At 40.7% G+C, this 19,833-nt stretch overlaps 1 protein-coding gene across 17 annotated transcripts in view; it reads left to right on the forward strand.

Moving 5' to 3' along the window:
* The window catches only part of DTNA (dystrobrevin alpha), a 197,066-nt gene that overhangs the window by 164,760 nt on the left and 12,473 nt on the right, over positions 1-19,833 (forward strand). For 8 of the 17 annotated variants that reach the window (XM_074880451.1, XM_074880518.1, XM_074880482.1 and 5 more), the window contains 9 exons: positions 1,349-1,436; positions 3,756-3,853; positions 5,154-5,267; positions 8,545-8,641; positions 10,135-10,155; positions 14,243-14,402; positions 17,196-17,285; positions 17,797-17,965; positions 18,731-18,863. In XM_074880451.1, the coding sequence (XP_074736552.1) occupies positions 1,349-1,436; positions 3,756-3,853; positions 5,154-5,267; positions 8,545-8,641; positions 10,135-10,155; positions 14,243-14,402; positions 17,196-17,285; positions 17,797-17,965; positions 18,731-18,863 (970 nt within the window). Of the gene's footprint in view, positions 1-1,348; positions 1,437-2,971; positions 3,090-3,755; positions 3,854-5,153; positions 5,268-8,544; positions 8,642-10,134; positions 10,156-14,242; positions 14,403-17,195; positions 17,286-17,796; positions 17,966-18,730; positions 18,864-19,833 lie in introns of those variants that run through there. The other 9 variants (XM_074880576.1, XM_074880459.1, XM_074880468.1 and 6 more) reach the window with 5 other exon arrangements.

Raw genomic sequence — 19,833 nt, forward strand, 5'->3', positions numbered from 1 at the left:
GCCAGCAACCAGTTGCATGCCCTGAAGAGCCCATGGGTGGGGAGGTGTGTGCTTGTCTCCCTTCAGCCAAAACACCAGACAGTTGCCAAGGGATAAGAAAAGAGGTCAGACTTACCTCTGTCTGGGGTAGTCTGCAGGCTGTCTTGTATTCCACACAGCAAAGCATTCTTCTCACCTCTTCTAAGGGGCTTCATTTTTTTTCTCTTGTTATATACTAAAAGTAATGCAATATAGGATTCTAAAACCTGGGATTATCCAGGGTCAAGTATGTCCTCTTCAGATTTGATTTTTTGTCAGTTTATTAGTGTTCTTATTAGTTTTGGTGATTCTCTGCAAACTTCTAAATGTTTAGAAATAGTGAAGGTTCTCACTATATTACCTGTTTCCCACTCATCTAACTAAATAATAGCCTCCATTTAAAATAAGGACAGCTGGTAAGGGATCAACCTGAGAGAAATACTTGCCTTTGATATTCTTAGGGGAAAAAAAAAAAGTTATAAGATGCAGTATTTTAAAGGAATTCAGCATATTTGCTGTTTAGTTCATATACTTTCTGAGTAATTTTCATGGAGATTCTGCACATGTGACCAAAACTTTTCATAGTTGGTGCTGCATCCTAGCAGCAGGAGTTGCCTCTAAGTTAAAGTGAGTCTAAGTCTGGGATCAATGGTGCTACATAAGTAAGTTGCAATATTTTAAAGGAATTCAGCGTATTTGCTGTTTAGTTCTAACTCTGATCACCATTATATGATTCTCTGAAATCTTACTCCCAAATATCAAGAAAACAAGAATGAAAGAGAAAGTCTGATTATAAATTCCTAGATCAGTGGTTCCAAACTGTGGTCCATGAGGCCTTTGGTAACTGGCCTGCAAAACTGTCCTAGGTTATTGTTTTCTGTTGCAAATCTGACAAAGCTTCTAAAGTTTTTTTCAAAAACACAGAGGTTCCTGCTAATCCACTGTCCAAAAAATAATCACTCTTCTAGGTGATATGACTACGCTGAGAAGTAAAAGCAGATGCTGACTGGTGGTCCTAACCACCTCTCACCCCTCTTTGGACAGAGTAGTCTATGAGTTGCATCTTGCATGGTCTTGGCCAGGCGTCTGCAGACTGCTGCTGTTTTCCCCCTAAGGGAAGGTGCTGCCTGACCCCTAGAGCTGATCATTCCAGGGAAATTACCCTTCCACTTCTCCCCTTTGCTCAGTTAACATCTGCCGTTGTTAGTTTGGCAACAATTTGCTTCTAAATTCTGCAGTGAGGGGGCGTGAGTGGAGAGTGTGACAGAGCAATGGTCATTTTTCTCATGTATTAACGTGTCTTCCCTCCTTCCCCTCCAACCCTGAGCAGCGTGCTTGACAGTGCAAGTCGCCTGGATGAAGAACATAAGCTGATCGCCAGGTATGCAGCAAGGCTGGCAGCAGAAACTTCTTCATCAGTAAGTGTTTTAATTAAAGGAAGGTACTTTCCTTCTGTTGTGTTCCAGGGGCTTGGCAAGATCAGGGAAATTACATCTGACAGTCTTAATGATTAATGGATTATTTTTCCCTATCCTTTTCGTCAGACACTGTTATGCTTTAGTAATAACACTTTTATGCAGTCCATTTAAACTGAAGAGTACACATACTAATGCATATAATCTATATACTAATGCAATGGTATTTAAACAATTACAGCAAAAGGAATCTTGACATCTTGAACTCAGGAATGACTAGAAAATATTGTCTGGACTAGCTTTGGTTAAAGGTTAATGATTTACTGCAGTGGAAAAATGGGGTGGTGAATCCATTTTACTCTCTAGTTCAAATATCACGGCTACTGGGGCCCTAAGTGCTGAGGATTTTAAAGAATGATCTTCAGCAGGATGACTGTAATGACCCCTTGCATTAGCCCCAGCTCCCATTTTCATTTCAGAGCAATGATTATTCTGCTCTATGTATCCCAAGATAGAAGGTGATGACAGGCTAAAACCTCACTAACTATATTCAGGAATAAGACAGAATGAAGCGGGAACCTAATCGAAGTATATAAAATCTTAAATGGCACAAATAAGGTCAGCCTAGTTACTTTTTTTCCATCTCAGCACATTTGATAGAACAAGGGACCATAAATGATGGTTAAGTGAAAACCATCTGTCATGGAAGATTTCACACTACCTGCAGCTGCGGGGGCAGAGAGGGTGCTCCTGGTCTGCCAGCCCAGTCCAAATCAATCCCTTCCAGAGGCGTGACACCCAGTGTTTCAAATGTAAGGCAACCTGTAGGTGGTGGTCCTGTTTCTGAAGGATGGTAATTCTTTATGGGAACAAGATTTCCCATTAGTAATGTCTCTGGGTAGAAACTGGTAGAAATCAGTTGTTTATAGCATGTGTCCGTGATACGGGGGTAAACTTAGGAAACATTCAACTTTTAAATAGAGCTGTTTTGAAGGAAAATACTGAATTTCTCATTGCCATCCATATGTGTTCTTTGAACAAGAGACAGAAGGTTCTGTATACAGAAACCTCTCCGAGCACAAGAGTGGCACCACATTAGGAATACAGTGGAAATTTTTAAAGCTTTGCTGATGATCATTCTGTTTTGTAAGATTAATAACACTGGGCATCCAGGATAAAGATCCCGGTTCCCCCTGAATCAGTTGTGACATCCACCGACGTGTATCAGTTCTTCTTCTTTATGCACTGCTCTGCTTCCCTATGGTTGGAGCGTTAATGGGAAAATGTACTGGTAGCAGAAAAAATCATAAATGGTTACAAGCTTAATGTACTGTCCTTTCCCCACAGACAGTGCTGACAAAGGTTAGCACCAAGATGTATCTTCATCCTTTTTGAGGGTCCACCTCCTGGAGGAGGAGGTGCCTGGCATCACATAAAATTGGGCTCCAGAGTTACATTTCACAGGGCTTTTATGGTGAGAAACACTCAGATCACAGCAGTAACTCAGCAGAGTATTTTTTAATGTTTGATTCTTTCAGGTTGGAGTTAGAAATAAATGGATATCTTTGATAGCTGTGAAACTTTAAATGTCTTGCTCTGCGTTGTCATTGATACAATACTGAAATACAGGAGTGTGAACAAGGAAAACAATATTTGGTTATTGCTGATGAACGTGAAAAAAGAGCATAGTCCAATGAAGCTGTAGTGAGCACTGCCTAGTTTGGTAAGAAATAGTTTCATTCCCACTTCATTTTATTGGGGAAAAAAGGGTTCTGCTGTACCAGAAGGACTGGGGAAAGAGTTTTTCTGAAGTATCATCAGAGTGTATAGGAAAACGTGGCCAAATGGGCCTCACAGCCAGACTAAAAGCTCAGTACAGCTTTCAAACTAAAAGTAAAACTGTACTTCCAAGAAAACAAAGCATCACTGCACTGGAGACACATCCCCTTCTTTTTGGAGAGAGACACAGGTTTTTGCTTCAGTGTATGTAGTTGTCTGTAGTACCAAAATTAAGAGCCATATTACAGCAACTGCCTGCAGCAGTGCCATTGCCTTTTATGATTGGTTCAGAGGAAGCTCCTAGAAGAAGCAATGAATGACAGGATGGTAAACACTGAGTCTTATTTACTCTAGCACTTACCCTGCTTTTACTAGAAATGGAGCCATATTGGTATGAGCACAACATGGATGCTCTTTTTTTAGTGTAGGCAAGCCTGATACTGCATTTTCTGAAAGGAGATTTCACAGAACAGATCTGTGTTGATCTCATGGGTGCATGCTGGCTATTCCTCCTTCAATGCAGCCTTCTCATTTTCACAACAGCAGCAGGGTCAGCAGAGAGGGGCATCAGATATCTCCTTCACCATTGATGCAAACAAGCAACAAAGGCAGCTGATTGCAGAGCTTGAAAATAAAAACCGGTAAGCATCCACAAAGTACCTGGTTTTGTTCAGTCCCAGATATTGTGTATGTTTGTTTGCTTCTTAACATTTTTTACCACCTGTTTCTGTGTAATGTGCTTATACATGCACATACAGCTCCCCCAACATAAAGCACAGGGCACAAAAAGGTCCACAGAATATGACAAAGGCTTTGAAATGCATAGCCACCCTGTGTTTTAATGAGTTACTGTTCGATGACATGTTATAATCATTGATACTTTACTGTTTGCATCTGCTGTTTGTTAAGAGCTTAAAAAAAAAAAGCCTGTCTTGTTTCAAACCTGGATTAACTGTGAGTTGGATCCTCTGTAGCACTATAACATGAAATGATAAAAAGATCAGTCACACTGGTGATGTTATGCTCCCCTGCTTTTATTTGTGAAAAAGATGATTAAAGCTCTCCAGAACACAGTCTGCCTGGGAAAGGTTTGCAGAAAGGTTAGCAGCAAGTTAGGCTGCTTATCAAATGAGGCACTAGGTACGGATGTGACTGAGACTGAGAGAGAGTATCCAGGAGAAATAGGCCAGCCAGCCCCAAAAAAGGAGTGATGCCTGTTTGTTAGCAGCAAAGCATCTGGCCCTGGGTATCAGACTGCTTGATGCCATGAAATGTATGGCAGCAGAGCTCTGCTTTTACTGCCGGACTGTAAAATAGAGGCCAGCCCAGACCAGATGGTTTCCTATTCCAAACTCTGCACTGCCTTCTGTCACCATGTAATGAGCCACCAGCTCCAGTCTCGATTTGTCTTTCGTAGTTTGAGGCTGCCTTCTGACCGTCTGCTATCCAGCACGTTGTGAAGAAGAGACAAAATGCACAAAGGTTTCAACCTTCTGCTGCGAAGCTTTGTATTAGCCTTTCGACAGCACTCCAGGGCTGGCAAGCCAGTCATAACAAGTCCTATTAAAGTGCTTCTCCATGAATTGTTGACCACTCTCACATCTCTACTTATACTAAAAGTATTTTTTAAGTGCTAAGTATTTTCTCTGATACTCAAGAAGGGCCACATAGATATGTTACTTTAATTTAAGTTCACCCTGATTTTTGGTGGTCTTGAAGAAATATTTCTCTTTATGGTGCAATTCTAAAAGTTTATTTCAAAAATATCCAGAGCCCTCTCCCATTGCTGAGGGCTTCTTTTGTTGTTTGGAGCCCAGTCATTATATCTACACTGATGAAGAGCTACCTACGATCATACTTTTTCTCCTCTTGCAATGTCCAGTGGGCCGGTTTTGTGGAAAATTACTGACTTGTAGTCTTCTGCTTATTTTCATCCTCAAGAGAAATCCTACAGGAGATCCAGAGACTGCGACTTGAACATGAGCAAGCGTCTCAGCCCACACCAGAGAAGGCACAACAAAATCCCACTCTCCTTGCAGAGCTCCGGCTCCTGAGGTAGGTCCACAGCAGTAAAACCTCCAGCCATGACTGAGGCCAGCCAGTCATTCTCAATAAGAAAAGAAATAAGAGATAAGCCTGGGTTATGGTTTTGGGGCTTTTTTATGTAAATAACACAATGTGTATTTTTTCTCCACTTTTGGTGCAGGCTGTAGTCCTAGAAGTAATTAAGCTTATGCTTTAAACAGCATGCATGAGGAATCTCACATATTACTCATCTACATTAAATTAAGCATGTGCATTAGTGTTTGCAGAGTTAGGCCCTTAGGTCATTTGGAATAGGTCCCCACAGCCCTGTCCAAATGCCATTAATTATATGGGGAAAAATGTCGTTCGGTCAGAACAAATGCTTCTACAAAGACTTCTCATTTATGCTAACGTAAATACAGAGCTACAGGAAAATACAGCCAGAATTAGACATTAATTTTTGGAAATGTCCCCCACATGTTGAACTCTTAAGGAGAGGTCAGTTCTCTTCTCAGCGCAAAACCAGGCTGCAGAGTGATCCTCCTTCTCACGTGGAAAGTGAGGAGTAACGTCATCTGCAGCAGCTGAAGATTTAGAGGATCATTTCTTCAATTATCCCACCAAGCTAAAAACATTGATATGGATGTGGCTGCATGTTAATAAGGATACTCTACATGGATTTCTAATTGCCATGTATATCACATTGAAGAAGTACAATTGTCATTGGCCCAGATCCGTAGGCTCCCAGCAAGTCCTGAAGTTCATGTTATGAGAGCCAGACAGAGAATCCAGTAAGAACTATTCAAAACACTTCATGTGAATAAAGAATAGACTGTAAACACTTTCTTTCTAGTGAAACAATGCTAGATTAAACTTTATCCCCTGCATAGAGCAGTTCTCTCATGAGAAGACTAAAGAACATTTTTGGCCGCTTAGCCGCTCCTCCCACAAGTAATGTTTTAGTGGTCTGATTTATAACCAAAGGAAATTACTGTAAGAAATTGTGCTAATTTTTTTCTTTACAAATACTGTATAGTTTTATTATTGAGTTTTCCACACTAAAATATTTTCCTGCTTCATAAATAGCGACATTTGCTTTCCAATCTGAAGACAAATTAGCTTCTTCATTTCTATGAGCAATTTTAGTATGTAATTACTTCTAGATATCTACAGGCAAGTGATGTTCTGTGAGACATACAAAACTGACTGTGATGAAAATGTGTACGCTGCATAATATATACCAACAATGTAGCTCCTGTCCATCAAGCCTGAAGTCTTTTTAAGCAGGTTTAGGAGATTAGATTTCTATGTAGTTGACAAATAAAATTCATTATCCTTTAAAAAAAAAATCAAATGATTGTGCAGTGTTAGCGGACTGACTATTTAATTTTTCCCTCTTTTCAATTTTGCTACACATATTAAAACCATAATATCCTTATTTGAATTTCCTGACACAGGATGTCCCTAGGGCAGTGATACTGAGTTCCTCAATTATGGTATCTTTTCTGATTTAATATGCAGTGTCAGAGTCAGAAAATAACTTTTAATCTGTGAGTGTATACTGCTTTGCATACCTTCTAAAATGTTCACCATTAGAAAGGCAGAAGTTTGGCTTTTGATATACTGTGGAATTTGGATGCCACCTCAAATTCCTAGACATGTAAGATGTCACAACGCTGTTCTTATCACATGTAAAACAGAAGAACTCAGAACAGCAGCACATCTGTTACCCCATAGATTTTTGGGGCTTGAAGCAATTAGGGCAGTAGGGCAATTTAGTTCATATAATTTTAAGAAATGCTGGAATCTGTAAATTATGTTGTGGGTACCTGTCTCAGCATCTTTCACTAGCTGCTGTAGTGTTGCAGGCTCACTGAAACGGGGTTCTGAACACAGCATTCCTTCACATTACCAGTGCTGTCTTGGAGACAGCTTGGAAAGCCCATTACTTCCAAGAACTTGCTCTGGAGTACAGCTGGAGAAAAAAGTCAGAGGAGCAGTCTGTACATCGCACGCTGCTTAGATACTCTCTCCCTGTAAAATGAATCTAAAACCCAGCAGAGGTCTGTGCTAGGACCTGCCACTTTGAATTACATGGACAGGGTATGTTACTTTTATTAGCAGTTTCTTAAACTCAGTTGCCTTTGTACAGTTCATAGCATTTCCAACCATTACATACATGCCTGGAAAATAGCAGAAAATAGATTAATCCTCCAGAAGCATAAATACAAGCTGGCAGTGTTATTATATGATGCTGTTATATAGGTGAGAGATAGCACACATGAGCAATCCTGTAGAAATCAATGTTGCTTATATCGGTAACTGCTTACTTATAGAGAAGGCTCAAAATCAGGGTTTCATATTTCCCTAAATATAGGAAATTTAGCCTTGTTGATTCTTTCAATTTAGGATTAAATTGTCATATTTTAGAGGTAGTACAAGGCTAACATAGTGGTTTTATGTTATTTGCAACACAGTAGAGTATAAAATATACCTAATATGTGTATTTTCCAATAGTAATGTTGTTAATTACATCATAGCTTCCAGGAGGAAGCTATTTTGTATTTATGTGGGGACCTCTCACAATTTAGTGATTGAACATGTGCAAGTGCTAAACCCCTGTCCTGTGCAGTGGAGCTGTGCAGAGTCAAAGCTGTTCCCATTTCTGTGGGCACAAACGGGCTGTCACACTTGGAGTGGCTAAGTATTCACAGTCACAGGACCAGCACTGGACTCCGAGTCCAAAGAGCTATTTTCAAGCAATTATATCTCAGCTGTGCGATAGTCTTACTCTTGCTTTCAGAAAAAAAAAAAGAAAAAAAAAAAAAAAAAAGAAAAACAGATCACTGTAGTTTTCTGACTGAATTTCTGAATTCTTAGCTTCTCTTACAACCCACTCCGTTCCATGCCCCTGCTGTAATTTCCTGTCCTTCAGGGCATGGCTTTAATTTCTCCTGACAGCTAGTGAGATTATTGACTAGAGACATCCAAAGACAAAAATTGTCAGGCATTCCTACAAGGGAATATAACAGAAATTTGTTTGAACCTCATTTGTTCTGTGGAAAAGGGTCTATGTCAGTGTCTGTCTTTTCCCTAATCACTATATTCAGTCCCATGAATATTCTCAGTATGAGGGAACTCCCTAGCTTTCATGTAGCCCCGTTCCTAAGCACTATGCTGAACTAATACAGCATGTTTGCTTTCCTGCAGTCTATAGGCATATACCTCATAGGCTGGGAAAACGATGCAGTTAAAAGCTGCTGATGCTGTGAGGGGTAAGCTCTGATCGGATCTGCTTGTTTCTCAGACAGCGGAAGGATGAGCTGGAACAGAGGATGTCTGCTCTCCAGGAAAGCCGGAGGGAGCTTATGGTTCAGTTAGAAGGCCTCATGAAACTGCTGAAGGTAAGGAACTTCACCTGATATTACCAAGGAGAACAGGCAGAGTGAAGCAAGAGAGGAAAGGGAGAAGACATGACCACAGAATTCTGCAGAACGTGACTATTTCCACCCATAAAATATGGCTTGCTTTCCTTCCCTTTCTATTTTTTGCCTTGGTCTTTCAATATAGGCATTTCAAATGATGCTCAGATGATGATGTTCCTGTAGTAACACTGCATCATCATTGTCACCTACTGCTAAGTGGATGGAACATCAGAGACAGACTCTGAATTACTGAGGAATTAATACAGTCCCTTAAATAATACTGCAGCATGATGCAATACAATCCTGTTTTGTTCTTTTGTAGAAGGATTTGGCCACATCTCTGGATATCAGGCTGGCAGTCTCTGGATTGGCCATTCAGCAATGTCCAGACACAAAATATGTTGTGCTCCAGTTTCAGGTGTTTTTAGAGTTTTCTCTGCTGAGGACATCAAATACAAAAGAAAAAAAAAAAAAAAAGAAACAAACTGACACGTTGAACAAGTTAACTAATAACTCTGAGAAAAACAACTCAGCACTGTACACTATCACGTACTCCAGCTAACAGTACAGAACTGCTTTTGCTAGTTCCTTTAACTTTGCCTATTCAGTTGGTAGTTCTGTCAGACGTGCCACTTGACAACCACATCTAACACTGATCTTAGAGATGCTTCCCAACAACACTTGGTCATTTTCATAAATACAGAAACAAACCCTTGTTAAATGGATGAAACATGCCTCGACAAAGGATCTCAGTTAAAAATGAAGATATCAAAAAGCATATGCATTTTTAAGACAGACTAGGGTAAAATGGCAAATGTGTCTTTATTTGCAGAGTCCAGCCCTATTTTACCTGATGTGCCTCAGGACAGATGATGCCAGAAATTCACATTGGAAAAAAGTGCTCTGAATAGCATAAGAGTGTTTTGTTGTTGGCCATGCCACATAAAATCAGTGCATGGAAATTCAGTGGAACTTGGGTCAAATATGGCTCTGATAAAAGCAGAATTTCACTGAAACCCATTTAGCAACAATGTATTTGCATCAAAGGATGAGTTTGACTCCTTATGTCATTTGCTTCTCTTCAGGCACAGGCTTCTGCAGCCACAGGTATTGTTGGCACCCGAGCAGCAGAGCCCACCAAGTAGCCAGCAGATTTTTGGGAGCTGGAAGTAGACAGGATACTTTTCGCTCTACCTATGAAACGCTACAGTGCTACAACTAGCAGTCAGGGCTGCCTGCTGTAAATTGCACTGCCTGGACAAAGAGGGTTTGGGGTAGGAAATGGTAGTAGCTTTCTGCACACTTTACACTGTTCTGGTGTTTCAGAGTGTGCAGAGGTGGGACCATAACCTGGTCACGTACCTTCACCTATCTCAACTGTACCTTTAACCCTGTACTCCAAATTTGGCTTTGTTTTCTGTTCTTCACATATATCCTGGCTAATCGTATGTGCTGATCCTCTTTTTCTTTAGGAAGAAGAATTGAAACAGGTAGTAAGTTACCTCATTTTTGAGGGCCTCACTAACTCCTAAATGTGATTGTGTTCCTGTGATTTATTTTACTTCCTTTGCTTGAAATGTGTGCGTGTTCTTTTGACCAAAATTAATATTTTGCAGTTCTTTCACACATTATTTTCAAGTATCTTGGAGCAATTTTCACAACTAAACATCACAGCCCTCTAGAAAGTGAGTCATGGCTACAAGGAGTCTTGATCGTTTTCTCACTCCTCTAAATAAGAACATGCAAGATATGGAAACCACCACCCAAATGTAGTGAAACCAACCTAGAATATGAATTGAAGAACACTTCTACCATAGATAACATTTTGAAAATGTAATGAGAATTTTGGAACTTTATGAAAAACATAGCTGAGTTTAAGTTAGACCAGGGCAATAAGTTTGAAATCCCACTTTATCCAGAAAAAGTCAGGGCATTGTGTGCACATCTTTTAAAGTAGGCACTGATGCTAACAGTCCTGTGAGTCTTCAGGAAAATAATGAAGTTTCTAAATATCTTCTGCAACCTAGATGAAAAGGGGCAAGTATTTGTATTTTTAATGGTAAATTTTAGAAGATTTAATTGTTTTGGAGCTTTTTAGTATTGAAATGGATCTTGGACAGATATTAGGCTTAAGAAAAAAGCACTTTTCAAACAGCAGTCTGATTTATGAGTCTGATAAAAATGTTTCCTTTTAACAAAACACGCTTCCTCTTGCTTTCATCAGCAGAAGTACAGTCACAAGTCTGTTGTGGTCTGTCTGTGGTAGAGCATGCAGAGTTTGTAGGTAATGCTCACCTTCATAAAACTAATATTTTGGCTAATTTTTGTAGAGCATCAATCTGTTACACACAAAAAAATAAATCTGACCAAACATCACCTCCATGTAAGGGCTGTCTTTTTTGATTCTGCAGTATTAAAAGCTCTTCCATTCACAAAAGAGAAGTTTCCAACACGGCAAGAGTTTCCCTATCATATAAAATGTTCACTGGACAGTATAAGTGAAAGCACATTTTGAGCCTGTTATGAGGTTGAGATATCTCTCAGGCTGAGATATGAGTTATGAGGGTTTTTTCTTCTAATAGTAATAGCCTGGCTGAATACCAGATGATGATGCTAAGGAATTACTCTCACAATTTCCATTAAATGATCCGCATTACACTATGCCATTTCATGATCTGTTGAGAGAAACAGGATTAAATTACTTCCTGGAGGAATTCAGTTGGAATGAGCAGCCTGGCAATTCATCTAATGTTTATGAACTTTCTCTTTCTCTCCTGCCCTTCCTTGAGAAAGGATAATGAGTTCTTCAAATCCATGTCGTTGGATGAGGCTGTGAGACAGGCTTTCCCCATATGTCATCCCAGTTCAGTTCCGGCAGAGGGAGCAATGGGCTAAAGCTTCTGTAAAGCCAATTTTCGTTCCAAGCATTTTATCCTAAGCATGCATGACAGTTGATAGTGAGGAATCTTTCCCTGTTTAGCAAGGGTTAACTTAAAATCCATAGCAGGTTGGCTAGGGATGGTGGCTTAAGTAAAATACATGGAAGTTTTCCTAGAAGGCACGAGAACATTAATACCTGCAACCAAGTACCACATAAAAACTGAAGCCATCCACATATCTGTGGTGGCTGTGGTAGCTCCCCTTTCAGCATGCCTTAGTCCTTAGCTGGTGGGGCTGCCGAGGTTTGGGAGCAATTTGGTGCTCGATTTCTCTGCTGAGATTAGCGAGAAGTCACTACTGATTATCATAGCAGGTTTCAGGCTGTTAGCTGTGAAAACCACATTTCTCCTGATAACCACTAAGCAGGAATCCAATCCTAATAGCACTCCATTCCCACAAACTCGGGCTGATGTGGGTCTAGATGAGCAAAATATAATTAAAGTGTTCACCTCTCTGATATCAGGCATTCCCTAATATCCTTCTATTTCAACTTGCTCTTCATCATTTCTGTCTGATACTGCCCAAACAGTATAAAAAGAGAGGAGTTTTTTACTGGACAGGGGACTGCAAATGTTCATGTCCCTGTGCTTCCCAAACAGTTTGTTCCTATGCTGAAAGCTACAGATAAGAGAGCACTGTTTATCGTAAACACAAGATCTCAGTCATAGCTGCAAAGCAGACACAAGGGTAAGCACTGGTGTGTAACAGCTTTTGCATTTCTCTTGTGGGAAAATTCCAGAGAAGAAGTACTGGCAGGCATCTGTTACTTTTAGTAAATAAAATGCCTATTCTGAAGTTCATTCCTTGAATGTGACTTGACTATAGGAAGCAAATTTTGTCCATTTTTTTCTCATCTTTGAAAGTTCCCACTGTTGTTGGTGTTCCCCGGAACAGAGATCAAAGGCAAAGGGGAGCTGAGAAAAAGGGCAAGCAAAAGAGGAAGCTGGGAACCAGAAATTTTTTCACAGATTTTTTTCACAGAGTCATGCAAGGAGATAGCTGTAGATCCCAGATCCCCTGCCTGATGGGCAGGGGGTGCAACCTCCAAGGGCCTTGGAGCATCTCCAGGTTACTCTGTGCCCTGCCTCTGGAAGACTAGAGATCTGCATTTCTGCTGGAGTGGGTACAGATGATTCCAGAAACAGGAGAGCATCTGGCCTTTATATATTCAACTTCCCTTTCATCCATCATTTAAATGTTCTAAAACCGATCATTAAAGAAATTATAAGTATTAAATCCTCCATTCTCCCATCAGTAATGGGCTTATTCCTCATAAACGTAATTTGCCCTTGATGTCTCTCTGGTGATAATGTCTCTTAGAAAGGGGTGATAGGAGAAAAGAACAAATAGCTTAGTATTCTGATACATTATTTATGTCCAGGGCAGAAATTTATAAAAATCTCAAGGGCAATGCTGCACTTGTCTTGCAATGGGCTGCTATTGTCTTTTTCAGAACTTATTTGCCAAATTGTATCAGGGCTGCAGTAGCAGCCACTACAGGAGTCAAAATAAATGCCATGGGAAGAGTTAAGAAATCCGTCTGAATTCTCAAAATAAAGCCAGGGTGAGGGAAACACCAGCCCTCAGGTTACTTTTCACTGTAAACAACCAGGGGGATGTGTTGCAGTTCACTTCTAACAGCACTCAAGCCCCCTCCATCCTTGGCATCTACCAAACACAGGTTTTCAGTCAAAAGCCATGTGCAGTTTGGTGTGGGCTCCAGCATTTGTTTTTTCTTATGTGGATACACGTTCCCAGGGGTTTTGAAACAGTGGATGGAAAAGGGCACTGTGTCTCTCGGTATCACTCACCCAGCTGCATTTGTAAAAATGACTGTTTTGTAAAGTCTGCTTGAATTTCAGCTAAGTGATACTAACTGTGAGGTGCTAACGGCATGACATTTTATATGGCTGGTGTTAAAACATTTTCACTTCCAGCAGCTGAAGCCGTAGCAGGAATTTATATTGCCCTATCCCCACAGTGTTTTGGGAGTGCCTGAGTATATCCTGTAGAGCGAACAATTTAATAGTATATGATTTAATAGCAGCTTAAAATAGTTCTCTAGCTCCGAATAAAAAGCATAAAGCTATATTATTTATTGCAAGTGTGAGACTTTATGTGACTGAGAGGTTGCATGTACTATGAACTTCTCCTGTGGGGAGGTGTAGGGCAGGGCTGTGATCAGCTCTCATGGCTGCACTCTGATGAAAGGGGCCATTTCAGTCCCTTGCCTGGGCTGAAAACCATGTCAGTGCCAGCATCTTTCCCCTTCTCACAGCCTGAATGGGTTATGTTTTATCAAACATGCATGCAAACCGGGGGAATGAGAGAGGGAAGAGGGCAGAGAGAAGGTCTATACTTTGGTGTTTATTCACTTGGATTTTTTTTTAATTTAGCTGCCTGACATTTTCCCATGCTTAAAGGAAGTCAGATCTTGACTCATATTTTCCCAGTTACTATTTCTACACGGAAGCGTTGCTGTCCGCTAACAGCTGACCTCAGTATATTTCTTCTAGCAAAATTAACATTGCCCAACTGATCTACAAACAGCATGATGCCTTTAAGCTGACGGATGGGTGAGAAGGACAGCAGGCAAGGGTCTTGCAAAGACCTGTTTAACCCCTTGTGATTGTTTTGCAGACCCAAGGGGCAGGCTCCCCACGTTCCTCACCCAGCCACACTATCAGTCGACCGATTCCAATGCCCATCAGGTCTGCCTCTGCCTGCTCCACCCCAACCCACGCACCTCAGGACTCTCTGACTGGGGTGGGAGGAGATGTGCAGGAAGCCTTTGCACAAAGTAAGTCTCATTAATAGCTTGTCTGAGGTACTCGGAGACTGTTTGAAGAATCATTATTGCTTGTGGTTAATGACTAAATGAATTTGAGCTTCTGAGTTGCATGAAATGAAACAAAACAAAAAAAATGTGCAAAAACTGTGTTTTGCCATTGAAAATCAACTTTGTCAGCCATCAGACTTTGCTGTCAAAGCGAGCAGGTAAGCAGAAACTGGGCAAGGATGCCAATTAATGGATTTTGTGATAAGAGGGAATTTTGATGCAAGATGGTGAGAACAGTTATCGGTGCTCTGTTAACCAGAAGAAGAAGAATTGCTATTGACCTCAGCAAGGCATTGTCAGTGTGTGTGGTTTTAAATAAAGACTTTGCTAGGAATAGATGATACAATCATAGAATTAGTTTGGGTGGAAAGGGCTCTTGTAAGTCACCATGTCCTCCTGCTCCAAGAAAGAGGGCTTCAAAGTGAGATCAGACCATTCAGGACCTTAACCAGATGACTTCTGGATGGCTCCTGGCATGCAATTTCCACAGCCTCTGTTCCAGTGTCTGGCCATGCTTATTGTGTAAATTTTTTGTCCTTGTATCTGATTGGAACATCCCTTGATGCAACTTGTGAGTATTGGCCCTTGTCCTTCTGCTTTGGTCCAGCTAGACTAGACAGGAGTCTGGAAGTCTAGGTGAACCCTTGCTTTTCATTTCCAGAAAGCTGACGTAGGCTTCACTGTGTTTCTCACTCCTCTTTCCACTCTTTTGTCAAGTAACAATAAATTTTAAACTGTTTTGAATTTCTAAGGCCACATATTAAATTATTATGTTGAATACTAAAGAAAGTAAATAGTCTATGTGATCTAAATGAAGAAATATTCTTCTTTTTCTAATCTGCTCTCACTGGAATTATTTTCTTTGAATACATTTTTTTCCTATTTCCCTAGTACAAATCAAATGTAAGTGGAGCTCTGGAGTTCCTCTGCCACAGTGGAAGCATGTTTGTTCCCAGGAGCCCAGTTCAGCCTTCTCCTGTACCTTTCCCCTTGACTTTAATGGCAATTGTGTCTGGGTGTATCTTATGACAAGGCTGAATATATAATGCAATCAAGAACTTTCTACTAGAAAGTGCTAGTCAATTCATGTATTGAACATGTTTTACTAAGGCATAATTCCTAATCCCAACATAACAGATTGCTGGATATCTCATTTTCTGTGGCAAAAGAAACAGGCGAGAGGTTTTTTTTTTCTTTCTGCTGTGAAAAAATCAAGACAGGCAAAAATATGGACCACTAACCCCTATGCTGTTGTAGGGCAGTTTCTTCCAGAGTTAAAAGTAAGAGAAATAATGTAGTGGCCACAATAAAATATCCATGAATAATACTAAGGCTGCCTCAGGCAAATGCTTTTTAAGTATATAAATGTGTTCTGTTCAAGAGAAAAAGCAGTATAAAAAGGTAAGCGGTCACATTTAGAAACTGCTGCATTTGATAAATATCTAGCTTTATGTCATTATTTACCATATTCTCTAGATGGGAAGGTCAAACCCAAAGAACTTGAAGCCAGCCATTCTGTCACATCTTGACATATGACTTTGTGAGTGGGGGGGTGGGCTCAGATTTTACAGCTCCATTCTGTGCTGCACGGAGATCTGCTTATATATACATAACACAGACAAGCCATCCTGAAAGCATGGTTTCTCTTGTTTGTTTTTTTCTCTTTCATTGTGTTTGCAGTAGTTCAGAGATACAAACTTGAGAAGACTTCAGAAAGGGAATGGCTGTCTGACTGTGTCTGTGTGTGTAAGAGAGAAATTAACTAATTTACATTCTAGTAACCATTTGCTAATGGATATATTAGAAAAAGAACAACATTAGAATTCTGGGAATTTTTTAAAGTGTATTGTTTTACATTCAGCCAGTTTTAAAGAATCTACAGCAGTCAAATCCTGCCAATACGTGTAAATAATCCAGTCTGGAAGATTAGAGATTCTGTGGGATATATTGATTATTCAGCTACAATAGGAGCTATGTTTGGGATTTGGGGGAGTTAAGCATGTATTACCCACAGCCTGCTCCTAGGGAAGGAGTATTTCATGCAGCTCACAAGAATCCTTCATGATTGATGGTTAAGGGAATATTGCCAGGTTCAGCAGGGAAACACTTCTAGATCCATTATTAGAAAGAGTTTAAAAGCAGCCTGGGGCTGTTTAGAGAGGCAATACTGCTTCCTTTATTAAAAAAAAAAAAAAAAGAGAGAGAGAGAGAGTAAATTATGGAATATACAAGAAACTCCTTGAGCTACTGGAGAGGCTGAGAGGGAACGGAGAAGAAAAATCCGTATCAGTCTTGATGAGGTCAAGTATGTTTCTTCAACATTTGCCATAATTATCTGGCAAATACCTGGCAATAATGGTGTCATTAAACAGAGCTGTGGGAACTTAGAGAAAACACTTAATTTCTTCCCTCCTCCCCCATAGACATTGTAAATGAGTTCACGCTGGATTTAATCTTCCAGGCCTGGTCTGCTGGTGTCACCACACAAATGCAAGCTTGATGGCAATGAATAATCTCCACATATCTGGCATTGTGATTCAATGAAGCATGAGGGTAGGCTTCTGCTCTTTCATGCAGCATAAGTAAATGAGGCCATTCTGCAGAGAACTATTCTGCACGTGTCCCTCGTAAGGACTTTTGATACCCTGAATTGTCACAATGGCAACTTTCAGCAGGGTTAAAACTGCTTTCAACAGGAAAACATATGCCTTGTGAAGAATATTAACACTGTGTTTTGTCTGTCTCTTGCTTCAGGTGCAAGACGAAACTTAAGAAATGATTTGCTGGTGGCAGCAGATTCAATCACCAACACCATGTCTTCTTTGGTAAAAGAACTAAATTCTGGTGAGTGAGGCTAATGAGGGTGGATAGTCACCACATTGATAAAATGTGAGGTAGGAAAGTATAAACCAACAAAAAAGCAGTGTAATGTATCTTTAAAGCTTTTTATGCTTTTAGGAAAAAAATCCCTAAATAACAGCTTCAGGAATACAGCAGTTCTGACAGCCATGGACGTACAGGTGCAGCTGGATACAGTGAAAACTTTGAGAAGTTTGTTTGTGATTCCATGTGAAGCAGGATTTTGCTCTTTAGAAATTTCGTTCAGTATAGAACTTAGAGGACCTGTTGTAATATCCAGTCTGTAGTACTCTCATGAAAATAACCAAGATAACCAAAAGCTTCACTATTCTTTCCCACCATAAGAAGAAGACTATTAGCTCTGCAGATATATGTTATGTGCCATGAGGAGGTGGCATTCTAAGTTGGAAAGGCAGAGAAAGGCTTAGAGAAATAGGCAAGTATACTGACTCTTGTGAAAGTTATATGGAAACATGTGTCACCTTTTGCTTCACAGAGGTGGGCAGCGAGACAGAAAGCAATGTGGATTCTGAATTTGGACGGACTCATTTTGATGACCTTGTTCCATCCCCAACGTCTGAGAAGGCTTTCCTCGCGCAGATCCATGCCCGGAAGCCAGGGTACCTCCACAGCGCCGCTGCCACTGGCTCCATCCGCAGTGACATGTGGGTACCTGCTCTTAATCTCATTCTTTTTCTGTTGAAAACAATATGCAGCATTTAATATTTTCTCTCCCTCTCAACTGTTTGATTGCCAAAAAATGCCTAAATCCAAGTGAGGACAGCTTCATGGTTAGGTAGTAGTAAGCTCTGTAAACAATAAAAGCCAGAACTTAGGACACGCTCAGGAGTGAGCTGTCTCACATCCAGTCTGGTACGCTTGGGCAGCATGGAGGCTGTGCGACAGCTGCACTCCTAATAGGCTCTGCAGTCCTATTCCCTGCTCATCCAGACTGAGGCACCTGTAGGAGCCCACTGGAAAAAGATAAGTTTTTAACTGGAAAAGACAGAGTGCTTCTTATTGACCAATTCAGTTAATCAGCAAACCCATTTATTTTTAGAACGTGAATCTTCCTTTCAAAGACTATAGGCATCTTTCCAGTTATTTTTAGTTCAACCTCTTACCCTTTGTATCACTCTCAAAGAAGTTATTGAAGGCTTCTGTCACTCTGTCACTCGTGTCTGTAGGGTTGGACCGGACCCCCAAAATGCCTTCAGCAGAATATGCCCTTTGGTCTACTTCATCAGTACCAGGCCACTGGAGAGGGGAAATAGCAGAAGTGTTTTCCACTGCCAGAAAAATACTAACTGATGGAACGTGTGGTTGGACTAGAAGTATCCTGCTGTCCTTGTAGCTTACAATAAAGGGAAGTTTTATTGACTCTGAATGTCATTCATCTCAGGAGGCTATTTATTAATAATTGTCTTCAGGGTTACAGAAGATGGAGACCCCTATGTCAGAGCAGATGATGAAAATTATGAGAATGACTCTGTCCGCCAGCTGGAGAATGAACTGAAGATGGAGGAGTACCTGAAGCAGAAGCTGCAGGATGAGGCATACCAGGTGGGAGACAGACAGGAGCTGCCCATACATGACCATAAGTGAGAAACCATAATGTGCCACAGCTGCCCAGTGCCCTTATTAACCTGTCCTGGGCCCTGGAGCATGATCTCTTCTCAGTTACTAGAGTAGCCACATTCCAAAAACTACTGTTGTTCTCTTCCATAGACACACATGCCTCTAGCCCCTGTGCATATCCAGGGAAGACCACACTGCCTGAGGCACACAACAGTAGTCCTTAAGCTTACCTGGGCATCAGGTGGGCCAGAGTTGCCTCTGAACTTGTTCTCTGCCAGTGCCTGCCAAGTCACTTAGACCTCAGAGCTCCATATCATAGAGGCTGGTTGGTGATGTTAAGCTTAGCGCTTGCTATATTTTGTTGGGGTTTTTTTCTTCAGTAGTAAAAAACATTCCTTACGGTTTCTCCACTCAAGTGGGGTCTGTGTGTCATTGTCACTGTCATAATCTGGAAAGGGAGGAAAGGGTCTGGAATGAATTGTATCCCAGGGGACCATGTATTCAACAAGCACCTAGTACAGAGAAGTCTGGGGATTTGTCATTAAACACCCCTGAGAAAGTTTTCAAAGGGCATTAGTTTAAAAGTCTGAATAAAGGAGATTTGCCAAGGGGAGATGGAATTCTGTAGATATCATGTCCTGTCTGTGTAATGGTCTCCACTTCCACGTGCTGTAATGGATTATGGCCAGTTTTTAAGTTATTCTGACTTGGATCATCCTAATACAAAATTCATTACTTCTAATGTCAGTAGGAGGGCACACCCAGTTCAGTTATTTGGGAGCAGAGGTGAAGCAAGCAAAAATAACTGTTTTCCCACATGGTGATCAATTAAAATTTGGAACTCAACCCTACAGCATATAACAGAGACCAAAAGTATAAATCAGCTAAAAAAAGGATTAAGCAGGTACTGAGAGATCAGGTGTATGGAAATGAGGTTCAAAAGCACCTTCTGGTC

The sequence above is a fragment of the Strix uralensis genome, chromosome 1 (genome assembly GCF_047716275.1).
Source record: "Strix uralensis isolate ZFMK-TIS-50842 chromosome 1, bStrUra1, whole genome shotgun sequence".
NCBI classification, from domain to species: Eukaryota; Metazoa; Chordata; class Aves; order Strigiformes; family Strigidae; genus Strix; species Strix uralensis.